Below are 12,487 nucleotides of genomic sequence, written 5' to 3'. Positions count from 1 at the left end.
ACCAGCCTGTTAGTTTGTCTGAATTCAAACATAGGTCAGGTTTTCTACAATGGAGTCTGAATTTAAAAGATTTGGCCTCTCAGGGTTATATGTGTATGTGTGTCTTCTCCATTCCCAGCAGCCAGGAGCTGGAGGCGGGGCAGTTTGTGGTGTGGTGGTATACATCTTTAGTTCCAGCACTCAAGAGGCAGAGGAAGGTAGAAAGAAAGTAAGTTAGAGACCAGCTTGGTCTTCATAGTGAGTCCCAGGCCAGCCAGGGTTACATAATAAGATCCTGTGTTTTTTAAAACAGAAAAATATCTCAATAACTAGAACTAACATATTGATCAACTGGATATATAATACTATTTTGTCTTTCCATACTGTTTTCATGGGTGAGGGCTTTCATTCACGCAGGGATTCTTTTCCCAAGCTAATTAGTATATTTAAGAAAGCCCAATAATACTGGCCAGAGACATTTTATTAGACTTAGATTTCACCTACAGCACGCATGGCATGGTTTTAGGTATTTGTTGTAGGTACATTAACTAGTACAGTTTAATCCTATGAGAGCTGTTCTGAAGTGGAATTCTAAAGATGTTTAGCCTGCAAAGATATCACCTCTACTAAACAAAACTGTAATATAGGTACTGCTCAGAATAGGTAATTTCAGCCATATACTTTAATGCCTATAGGAAACTATTCTAGATCATTTGCGTATACCTTATTTAACCATTAGAACTCTTAAAAACAGAGAATGTAGGTAAAAGAAAGCAAAGGACAAATTGTCCAGTTAGAGGGAGAGGGAGCAACATGAGAGAGGTGTGTTTTTTACTATTTGACTTTGGAGTGGCAGCGAAGACACAAAGAAATGGGTATGAATCGTCTCTAAAAGCTGAGGATCCCAAAAAACTAGCAAAATAAGAAACTACATGAAACTAAGTCCTACCAACAACTCCAATGAATTTAAAAGCAGATTCTGTCCCAAGTTCTTGACGGAGCACCAGCTGTTTACATGCCTTACTCATGGAACTTTATATGTCTGTTGCCAGCATTAAGCAAATTTGTACAGTGAAGCGGTAACCGTTGGTAAATGTGGATGACATGTTATCATTTGCAACTTGTCTGAAAATATTTTCAAGTTTTTTCTAAATAAAATAATGGCAGGGGAATAAAAATCTGCGTGGATATTCTATGCAGAATGCATCTGGGGTCAAGAGACGACAGGATGAGAAGGAGCTGCTGAAGTCGGGTTGAAATTTGGACCACTAGCAGAGATTTTAAAAAGGCTCCACCCTCCTCAAGTCAGGCTAGGCCCGTGAACTCAATCTCAGCTCAGAGACCTCGCCAGACAATTGCAGTTATGGTCATACCAGAGTCCACACTAGGGGTGTGGCCGCGAGCCGATTGGGTGGGCATCACTACGGGGGACCATGACTTTGCGCTTGCGCAGAGAGGAGTCCACTTCTTGCCCGACAGTGGGCTAGGCGACATCCTGAATGTCACGAGTCTTCCACCAGGTTTCCTGCACGTCTTTGGCCTTTCTCCCCTCAGAACTTTCCCTCTCCCCAGTATCTCCTAAAACTGATGTTTAATTGAGACAAAGCTTGAGTTACAAAGAAAGCTATTTCCCTCTGCCCAGCGTGAGTGGGCGGGGCCTCGGGCCGGAAGCGGAAGTGCTGCTGGCCGGTCATGCGAGTTCCACTCTGGCCATGGAGGAGTCTCTGTTCAGGGAGCCCGTGCTAGACGCCAAGTCGGAGGTAAGTACGGGCTGGGAGGAGAAGGGTTTGGGGCGGACGCTGGCGCCCGGATGGCTTTTCTCTAAATCGTGTCTCTGCTTCCGTTCCAGGTCACCGGCCAGGTGAGTGGCCGCCCCGCTGTGTCCGCCCCTCGGGCGCGCGGTCCCCGCCCCTGCTCGCGGAGCCTTCCCCGGGCTGCGCTTCCCAATTGCACCTGAGGGGATAGCCACCGTGGCTGTCATTTAAACTGCCCTGCCCCTAGAGTGCAGCCCGAGTGGTTCCACCTTTATTAGGCAACCTTTATTCCAAGGTAGGAACACGAAGTTTTAAAATGTGAGGGTTACAAGAGACTACTATTATTTGCAAAGATAGCGTCCTTCCTTTTTTCTTTTGTTCGATTGTTTGTTTGAGACAGGGTCTCACTGAGTAGCCCAGGCTATCCGGGAACGTTTCTAGGAAGACCAGACTGGCCTTGAACTCTCTGGATCCACCTGCCTCTGCCTCTGAAGCGCTGGGATCGAAGGTGTGCGACCTCAAGCTCAGCCATTTCTTTAAAGAAGTTACTTTGAAGATGAACTATTACTTTTCTAACCTTTCATATGTTACATTAGGAATAAATAAGGTTTTTGACTTTCTAAATTAATACTAACACTTTTCCAAGACAGTCAGAAAATTGGGAGTTTTAGTAAGGAGTTATCTAAGTTCACATAAATATAAGAAAGTACACACACACACACACACACACACACACACACAAAAGCCAGGTGGTGGTGGTGGCGGCGCACGCCTTTAATCCCAGCACTTGGAAGGCAGAGGTAGGTGGATTTCTAAGTTCGAGGCCAGCCTGGTCTACAGAGTGAGTTCCAGGACAGCTAGGGCTATACAAAGAAACCCTGTCTTGAGAAACCTAAACAAAAAAAAAAGTGCTGACGTTAAACATGATAAGAATACAGGGCCTGGGAGAGTGTCTACAGACTGCTACTTGTTTCGAAATGATTTTTTTCTTTTGAGGCAGGCTCTCACTAAACCTTTGAGGCTGGCCTTACACTCAGCTTGTATCCCACACTGGCCTCGAACTTGTGATCCTCTAACCTCAGCATCCCAAGTAGCTCGATTTAGAGCTTAGAACTCTTCAGCTTATCTTGCTTATGTTGCTTTGGGAGATTCCTGCAAGAGGACTCTGTGATACCGATAAACCTTTGTTTAACAGTATGACTTAGTGGCTTTTTGTTGTTTTGTTTTTGTTTTAAGATTGTTTTTATCTCTCTGTATAACATGTGGGTTCCTAGAGGCCAGAAGAGGCCTCAGATTTTCTGGAATTGCAGTTATAGATGTTTGTAAGCTGCCATGTAGGTGCTGGGAACTGAACTTGAGTCCTCTGGAGAGCAGCAAGTGCTTTTAACCACTGAGCCATCTCTCCAGCCTGAGCTAACTGAGTTGGTTTATTATTACTAGTCAATTCAAGTTATTTTCTCCTCTCATTTTTATATATCCTATTAAAGATGCCCTGAAACTGAACTGGGCTATAGGTATGTATGTATGTATGAGGTGTGTGTGTGTGTGTATTTATTTTAGGAAACATTTCCACCCTAAAGCAATATGAATCTATCCCTTACAGCTCTAGAAGTCAGAAGTATAAAAGCAGTTTAACAGGGCCAAGGTGAATGGAAGTTGTGTGGTGGCTGCAGAGGGGCGTCTCTTGTTTGTCTTCTCCTGTTCTTAGAGCCTGCCTCCTCTCTTGGTTTGTGGCCTCTGCATGGTTCCAACCCCTGCTTCCTCTTCTGACTAACCCTCTTTCCTTCCTTCTAGAAAAACTGTTATTACATTGGGATCACACCCAGGAAAATGCAGCCCACGATCTTAATTCTGTTAAATCTTTAATGTCTGCTTTCTCCCATGGAGAAAGTCTCTGTGATTAGGACACAGACATGTCTGAGTGACTAGGGTGCTGTAATCCCTCCATACTGTCCTTCATCAGTGCCTGGTCATATGATTATATATATAAGAAAAGCCAACATAATTTACAAGACTATTAGAATTAATAGTGAATTTTAAAAATATGACTCAGGTCTTTTTTTTTTTTTTTTTGCATAGTTCAAAGACAAAGAGCTGAAAAATATAATTTTAAACAAGTTTCACAACTTTAAAAAAAAACAAACTATACAGTATGTTGCAATTAAATCTACCAAGCTAGGTATATGTCCCTGTAATCCCAGCACCCGGGTGGCTGAAGCAGAGGTCACCACAGTTGTGATGCCAGTCTGGGCTTTATAGAAAAATGTTGACTCCAAAACCAAAACAACAAACCACCATGTAATGAGCTGTTTCACGAGATTATGGGGGAAATTGTAGGGCAGGGAGTTGGCTTACTGGGTGAAGGTGTTTGCTGCCAAGCTTAATGACTTGAGTTCGATCCCTGGAACATACCGTGAAGCAGAAAACAGACTTAATTCAAGTTGTCCTTTGACGTCCATGTGTCCAAGAAAATAGGAGTTAAAAAAAATGTTTTTAATTGTGAAAAACAGTGAACTTCTGATTTCTAGTTCAGCACGTAGGGACCTTGGAAGTTAGTACTATAATTAGAAACTATAATGTCAACACTAGTTGTGTTTGTCAAAGGAGTGATGTCACACTTAGTTTTATTTCAAAAGATAGAATCACTCATCTTTGGAGTAAGACAAAGTTTTCCACCCATGTTTTAGTGCCAGTATCAAGAGCTGCATCTATCCAGTTCTGTTTGATGCCATGACAACACTGAAGAATCTGCAACAGGAACTGGATTAAAAACATAGTAGTCCTTAAACTTATTATAATATTCAGAGCCAAACAGACATGGGCTTCTGTTCTGATCCTGGAATGTGTGACCTTGAGTCCATTACCTAAGCTCTCTGAAACTGGGTTTTGTCATCTGTAAAATGGAAATAATACCCTATAATCCTGTGGTGATTCAGTGAGGCTCTGAACACGTACGAACACTTCATAGTGCATCACCCGGCATGTGTCTGTCATGAGGCCTGATGAAATCTAAAGCCTTGTCATCCCCACTCATTGTAACCGTAGGTTTTACCTGGATGCTGCAGTGAGTAGCAATGGTCCGGTTTACACGTGTGCCTGGGGCAACTGTGAGGACCATGTCTCCCAACTGCAGTTTTAGGACTTGGGTATGGAACAGAGAGAGGGTAAAAATGTTCCAGAGCACAAATTAGGCTGTTACAAAAAGCCACTTTCTATTGCTTTTACTTCTGTTAGTCATCTGGTAGACACTTGGGTTTCTTTGTTTGACTTTCTGCTTTTCTCTACTTGTTTTCTGATTCTGCTTATGCCCTGTGTTTTCTCCTTTGCCATTTGACCATTGCTTGCCTACATAAATGAAGGTATTTTCTTGTACTATGACCAGTATTGAAACTAATCCAAGACTGAGGACAGAGAAACTAGGTATTTGTTCAAGGCAGTGGTGTTTCTCACGTGATATTTGTACCGTTGTGTTAAAGCTTATAGATTTTCAGTGGAAACTGGGCATGGCCGTGAGCTCGGACAGCTGCAGGTCTCTCAAGTATCCTTACGTGGCAGTGATGCTGAAGGTGGCAGATCATTCTGGCCAAGTAAACAGCAAGTCCATCGAGATGACCATTCCACAGTTTCAGGTTTGTAGTTCAACTCACCTAATTTAAGTGTCATTGCTGGTTCAAAAGCTGTGTACAGTCTTAAGGGGAAATTGATTTACTTGCAGGGTCATGTACTTTACATGTAGTCATTTCTAAAGTGATTTTCTCTGGGAGCTTACGTTTCTTTTTCAATAAGACATGCCAATTTGTGTATGGAACCATTTACTTACTGTAATAGCTTTATTTGGGTATATTTAGGAAGATTTCATCTTCTCTACAGGACATCTACATTGTAATTAATTTTGTATTATTTTTCTTTAGGCTTAATAATAATCTTAAGCAAAACTAATCTTTTCTTTGAATATCAGTGACATCGAGTTTTAGACTGATGTTTATAAAACTCAGTTCAGATCAAGTCCTTATTGGTCAGGCATATTAGCTAGAGGTTTAAGTAACTCAATAGTTTATTCTTAAACTCATACCATTCGTGCTGTCATTTTCCTTACCTTTTTCCCCAGGCAGGAAATGAAAGTGAGCACTAAGTCTAATTCCCTCTTGAATGCATTTGGCTGAGAGATGTACATTGTTAGCCGATTTAACTGATGTGTGAAATTTTGGTTTGGTTTGAACCCTTCAGTAGCTAAAGCAGTTAGCTCTCAAAGGACAGTTGAACACTCTAGAAAAGCAACCATAGTAAATGAAATGGAAATTTTAAAAATATGCATTGGTCATGAAATTCCTTTATGATTATTTGTTTTGGGTATATAGGTGTTTGGTCTGGTGTAGCATATCTGTGCACCACACACATGCAGTGACTAGAAGAGGGCATCAGATCCCATGGGACTGGAGTTTCAGGAAGGTGTGATGGGCTGCCATGTCAGTGCCCCTGGAATCAAAGCCAGGTTCTCTGGCAGAGCCAGTTCATAGCTGCAGAGCCATCTCGCCAGCCCTGAGCTTGCTTTAGTACTTGTGTATGATGTGGGAGTCACACCTAGAGCCTTGCTCATGCTAGATAGGTGCTCTACTGCTAAGCCAAGGCTCTCCTCCCCATCATGAGCTCTGGAAAAGTCTTTCCCATGCCACTGTATGACTTAAGTTCCTCTTCTATAAAGTGTATTTTAAGGGACATATGATAGACAAGACCACCCACCTTTGTTCTTAGTAATGTTGATAAGTGTTTGAAGGTTTAGGGCATGGGCAAAGGAAGTGTATCATGTAGTCACTGGCTGACTGTGAAAGAGCAGCTCAGCCTCAGCAGCTCAGCCACCCACGTGTACAGGCCTTTCCTTCTCCGTCATTCTGCCTCTACAGGGTTTTCTCTTCAGGAGGAAACAAATAAGTAAATAAAGCACTGTCCCCTAAAGCACTGTTGTTGTATAATTGACAAAGATTTTATATTTTCAATGCATACAATGTGATTTGGTAAAAATCTATGTTGTGCAGTGACTGTGTCCATGAAGGTAATTACCACATGCATTACCAGCATGTGTGTGAATGTGTGTGCACTGAGAACATTTAAAGTCTGTGCTCCTGGGGCCTGGTGAGATGACTTGGTGGTTAAGAGCACTGGCTGTTCTTTCAGAGGACTTGGGTTCAATCCTACATAGTAGCTCACAGATGTCTGTAACTCCAGTTCCAGGGGAACGAATGCATGTAACATAAAATTTAATAAATTCTTTTAAAAAAAATCTATGCTCCAATCTCTCACAACAATATACTATTACTAATCATACTTGGCATTCTGCACATTAGATCCTCAGGTCTTCTACAGCTAAGTCAGCACCCTTTAGTCAACTTCTTCACTCCTGCCCCGCCCCCAGCACCCGACAACCACTTCAAGTGTCTGAATCTGTGAGCTCAGTGTCCTTAATACAACTGAGATAAAGTAGTGTCCGTCTTGCTGTCTGGTTGGTCTTTAGCATAGTGTCTCTGGGTTCACCTGGGTTGGAAATGGCAGGGTTTCTTCTTTCACAGCTGAGTGGTTCCATCGTGTGTATATGCCTGTGCCTCCACTGTGGCAAGTAGCACATATGTGTGGATGTTACATTTGACCACTGTGTAGACATGTAAAGGATCTGAACATTTGTACATTTTGCTATTCATGGTCCTCTGAGGCAGTGCCCCAGAGACATTGAGTCATCTGCAGGAGCATGTACCTGTGTCATGTGTTCTTCAGGAGACAGTTTGTTCTGTTTGTGTTTTAGACATGGTCATCCTGAGAGTTTGTCTCAAATTTGCTCTATGTTCTGACCCCTCTTGCCTAAGAATGTTTGTTTTTCAATGATCATTACCAAGACTGTAACATTAAAATACAGACAGTATATATCTGGTGATTAGATATAATTAAAGAAACTTCATAAGTATCCTTTAAAAGCAAAATTAATATTTTCTCCTTTCTCTCCAGAATTTCTACAAACAGTTCAAGGAAATTGCTGCTGTAATTGAGACTGTGTGAGAACTGATCCATGATCTAAAGTAATGGGCTCTTCCTTCCACAAGAGGACTGCGTATGATCACAGAATATTTATACAGTAAACGTCGTGCTTCTGGGGCTGGAGACATGACTCAGAGGTTAAGAGCACTGGCTGCTCTTCCAGAGGACCCAGGTTCAATTCCCAGTACCCACATGGAAGCTTCCAACTGTCTGTAACTCCAATTCCAGGGGACCTGACACACATGCAGGCAAAACACCAAAGCATATAGAATAAAAATAGTTAATTAAAAAAGAATTTCACTTCTAATTTTTAAAAATAAGTTTTTAAAAATCAAATAAACATGTATTTTAGTGGTGACCAATACTTAGCCTAGTCGGTGAGATAAAAGTGATTGTGTTAACCACTAATGTTTATAGATTATGTATAATTATAGATGAGTGGTGATACTGTTAAATGCAACACAGTTTTCTGTATTAGGAGAAAAATTTGAAATCTTACTGATAACAGACCTAACTTTATAAATAAAATCTTGTCTGGATTTTACATGAAGTTGAGAAAGGAATAATCGATTAAAACTACTTCACAAATTCAGTTTTATGACATGCCTCATGAAATAACTAAAGGAATTATTGAAAGAATTAGCGAGAAGAGTGAGACTTCCTTCCTCAGACATTTGTAATCAGGTTAAACTAAACCAATCCTCCGTATATTAACTTTGCGTTCAGTTGTGCTGCTGCTGTTTGTGGAAAATTCATCACCAGTAATTTGCTGAGAGCAGCACAAACCAGAGCATCCCCCAGTAGCATCTGTACACATCTCTGCCGTCGTCCATGCCTGCTATACATGAGACTGGTCCATCTGCAGTTAATGGTACTGTTGGGAAGAATTACAACGTGTGACCTTATTGGAGGAGGTGTGTTACTGAGGGGCTGGGAGGGCTTCAAACACCCATGCCTGGTCTCTCTACCTGCGTAGTCTCCAGATCTGAATATAAGCTCTCAACCCCATACCTGCCTGCCTGCCTGCTGCCTTGGTTTTTTGCCATGATAATGATGGCTTGATCTCTGAAAATAAGCAAACCCTCTTTTCTTCTTTTCTTTCTTTTTCTTTTCTTCTTCTTTTTTTTTTTTTTCTTATTCTTTTTTTGAGATAGAGTATCCCTGTGTAGTCCTGGCTGTCCTAGATCTCACTCTGTAGACCAGGCTGGCCTTGAACTCATTGATCCACCTGCCTCTCCTTCTCAAGTGCTAGGACATAGGCATGTGCCACCACTGCCCAGCTAGCAAGCCCTCTATTAAATGCTTTCTTTTGTAAGAGTTGCCTCAGTCATGGTGTCTCTTCAAAGCAATATAACAGTAACTAAAACTCCTACCACCTCTGTGGTGAGCTAACGGTTGCTTTCTTCATCTTTCTGATTCTTCACAAATATCTCACATGGGTGGAAAGTCAACCAGAACCCTCTGATCCAGAAGAGGAGATCATATCCCCTAGAACATGAGTTAGGAATGGATGTTTAGATATGGATCAAGCCTGGGTCCACTGCAAAAGCGACAAGTACTCTATGATACCTGGTTTGCAAAACAGTTACACCTCATATGGTATAGAAATTTCAGTCCAGGGATATGCCCTTGGAAGTAATAGAAAAAAGTTACCTCATCCATTGTTTCTATTAGACCTCTCAGGAGATTGTGTTTCCCAGTCTCTAGCAGGTGGACTCCAGAGCCATATGACTGGGTTGAAGTTAGCAGGATCTGGCTATAAATACCCTAAATATATTGAGACTTGGTTATAAGTCATTCTTTAGCATTTTCGAGCTCTCCTGTCTTTAGTACTGAAATGATGAAGTCAGAAGAACAAAGGATGGAGCTTGTGTCACCAGAGGCTTCCTCCAAATAATAATAGCCTGACTTGCTTAACTAAAAGTCCCATAGTGTGAGAAAGAACAAATGTTGAGGACAAATAATTTTTCTTCTATTACAGTAAAGGCACAGGTGGAGGATGAGTACAGAAGAGACTGATGGATTGTTAAAAGCATGCTAGAGGGGCTAGTCAACTAAAGGGGAAGAATGGAGAAAATCAGAAAATTTGAAATTCTGCAAACCCTATGTAAGCACCTGCATCAAAAAGATGTTTATTTAAGGATACTTGCTCATCCTTGAAAATATTTTAGGATACAATTGATATACCCTCTCGGTGTTATACAAGATTAGGAAAACATACAAAAGACACATAAATGACAATTTAAAAAAGAGATGGGGAATCAGTCTGCCCAAGGTGAAAACTCACAGCTGTGAAATTCTGGGGTGTGATGCGTGTGTACAACAATGACCTGCTCATCAACATGCTCGGGTGGGTCCAGAGCTGTCTCAAGCTTCTCCATTAAATTCAACCAAAGTCAAGGTACCTGAAGAGATGCTGTCCATCTCTTTCCATGCCTGGTACCCTGTTGACATAAATAATGGTACCAGCAGGAACGGGTAGGTGCAGCAATAGAAATGAACACACTGCCTGGGAACAGAGAAAGCTTCCAATGGCTGATTTAAGAGCAATGTGACATTGAGTATATCAGCTAAGCTCCAGGCCAGGCTGCAGAGAAGCTGGCCAACACAAAACTCCATGTGTTTCTCCTTGCTTTGTTTGTTTTTGTTAGCTTTTGCATTTTGTCTTAGCATTTTTGTCTTACTAGTTTGTTTTGGTTTTCATTTTTTTTCTTGTTTTATTGAGAAAGAATTAACATGAACTAAGGTGGGAAGGATCTGAGAGGAGTTGGGGGAAGAAAAAACATGTTCAAAATAAAGTATGGGGGGGGAAAGTACTGTGATAACAGTTCATGCAGCTTGGCCTGCGCTGACTTGGACTGACAGTTAGGCTATAATCAGAGGCCTGACTTAAGGAAGAACCCGTGGAAAAGGGGGAGTTAGCAGGTGATGGGTTGTCCACTGAGGGAAAAGGAACAACAGATTTGTAAGGAAGCACATAAGAATCCAATAGGAATCGGAGTCGCTTGGAGGAGTCCATAAGCTCATTATGTAGAATGGAGCTAAACATCTTAAATGCCATGTTCTGTAGATCTCTGAAATGTTTGAAGAGCACCTACCTGTATCAAAGTGGACAAATGTTGCTTGATTCTAGACTTTTCTGCTTAACTTTGAAAACATAAGGAGGAGGGGCTAAATAAAGCTTATTTCTGTAATTAACTAGTACCCAACAAGACTACAAGTAAGATTATTTATAGGTGACTGACTACTTACTTGCTTTTCTAATTATCGTAAACAGTTTGCAATAGTAGCTTTCATAAGACTAGAACTTTACATTTTAAAGTGAGTTGCATATGTAAAATATGTTAAGCAAGAGTTGAACAAAATAACTTTAAATTTCTACCAATAATACAATCTTAATTTAAAAAGATACGATAATCCACCTTTTGTCCTATACCCAACCCACCTCCCCTTTGTTATAACCTAGTGAATCTCAACTACTCTTGTCTGAAACTGCTAGTACCTTGAGCTAGGGCCCCAATGCTGGTACCTGACAGCAAGAGATTATCTCGTATGCCCCTCCTGCACCTGCACTCACCTGTGCAATGACAGCCTTTACTAGTCAGCAGGCACTGAGCTCCTGACTGTTGTATAAGTGTCTAAACTAGAAAGCAAAACTTAACCCACAGGGGCAGCATTTGTATTTTAACATGAAAATACTGATCCCAATGTGCATGGGCCTCATGTTACAGAGCTAGAGAAAATCACTCGGACTCTCCTTTCTGATAGCATTTAGACATTATTTGTCTTGTGATAGGCACGTTCCATGCACTTTACAGAATTTAATTCTTACAATAATCTTTTAAAGTATGTACTGTTATCCTTTTTACAAATGCCCAAGTTAAAGTGAAAAAAATGCAAATAACGCTTTCATGGTCAAGATGGGCCACCTACCCAGGTAAGCTGACTTAAGAAATGCAGTTCTCAAGGCATTTACACATCTTGGCAGTCAAAGAGATATAAAATAGAGTTATCTGGGGACCTCAGCACGATGTAGAAGCTTCTCCAAGCCTCCAGGGACATTACTACATCACTTGTAAACCTGACTTGAGAGAATCAACCATCTTTCAAGTCCTAAACCCCATGACCCAGCAACTTCAAATAGCACTTTATAAAATAGATTTTTACTTATTCCAGTAGAGTTGCTGTCCCCTGAGAATGGAAGTTATCCTTGAGAGAATGAATAACCTATGTCAAAATGACACCAGGCCTACCAAGTAAACAATGACCAGAAGAAAAAGCCAACCTACAAAATAAGAAAAAACAGTAAAAGGGTATACATTTTGGAAGTGGGGTTAGGTTAAATCCAGAGCATCCAAAAACATCCATCAATCCAGAAGAAAAAGAGCAACCAATCCAATTAAAATTTGGCAGCTGATTTGAGTGCTGGTGGCACACACCTTTAATCCCAGCACTCAGAGGCAGAGGCAGAGAGGTAGAGTGAGAGGCAGAGAGAGGCAGAGAGGCAGAGGCAGAGAGGCAGAGAGGCAGAGAGTCAGAGTGAGAAGCAGAGAGAGAGGCTGAGTGAGAGGCAGAGAGAGAGAGGCAGAGTGAGAGGCAGAGAGGCAGAGAGGCAGAGAGGCAGAGAGGCAGAGAGAGAGACAGAGAGGCAGAGGCAGAGGGGCAGAGAGGCAGAGGCAGAGGGGCAGAGAGGCAGAGAGGCAGAGAGGCAGAGAGGCAGAGAGGCAGAG

The 12,487-nt window shown here is 41.6% G+C and overlaps 1 protein-coding gene across 2 annotated transcripts; it reads left to right on the top strand.

The window, feature by feature from the left end:
- Positions 1-1,468: 1,468 nt before the first annotated feature.
- Positions 1,469-8,765, top strand: Commd6 (COMM domain containing 6). Of its 2 annotated transcripts, XM_028771837.1 has the most exons (4): positions 1,469-1,739; positions 1,829-1,840; positions 5,210-5,362; positions 7,728-8,765. In XM_028771837.1, the coding sequence occupies exons 1-4, from the start codon at positions 1,692-1,694 to the stop codon at positions 7,776-7,778; spliced, it is 264 nt and encodes an 87-aa protein (XP_028627670.1). In that variant the 5' UTR covers positions 1,469-1,691; the 3' UTR covers positions 7,779-8,765. The 2 variants fall into 2 exon arrangements, with proteins under 2 accessions (XP_028627670.1, XP_028627681.1); XM_028771848.1 differs by lacking the exons at positions 1,469-1,739; positions 1,829-1,840 and adding an exon at positions 1,930-2,028.
- Positions 8,766-12,487: the final 3,722 nt, after the last annotated feature.

The sequence above is a fragment of the Grammomys surdaster genome, unplaced genomic scaffold (genome assembly GCF_004785775.1).
Source record: "Grammomys surdaster isolate TR1022 unplaced genomic scaffold, NIH_TR_1.0 65, whole genome shotgun sequence".
Taxonomy (NCBI): domain Eukaryota; kingdom Metazoa; phylum Chordata; class Mammalia; order Rodentia; family Muridae; genus Grammomys; species Grammomys surdaster.
Note: the sequence above shows the minus strand (reverse complement) of the source record. Positions and strands in the feature narration are given on the sequence as shown.

What these genes read in the sequence shown, in the direction of transcription:
- Commd6 (XM_028771837.1), top strand. Translation starts at nt 1,692, where the DNA reads ATGGAGGAGTCTCTGTTCAGGGAGCCCGTGCTAGACGCCAAGTCGGAG. An exon ending in TGACCATTCCACAGTTTCAG is followed by an intron (nt 5,363 to 7,727) that starts GTTTGTAGTTCA and finishes CTTTCTCTCCAG; the next exon opens with AATTTCTACAAACAGTTCAA.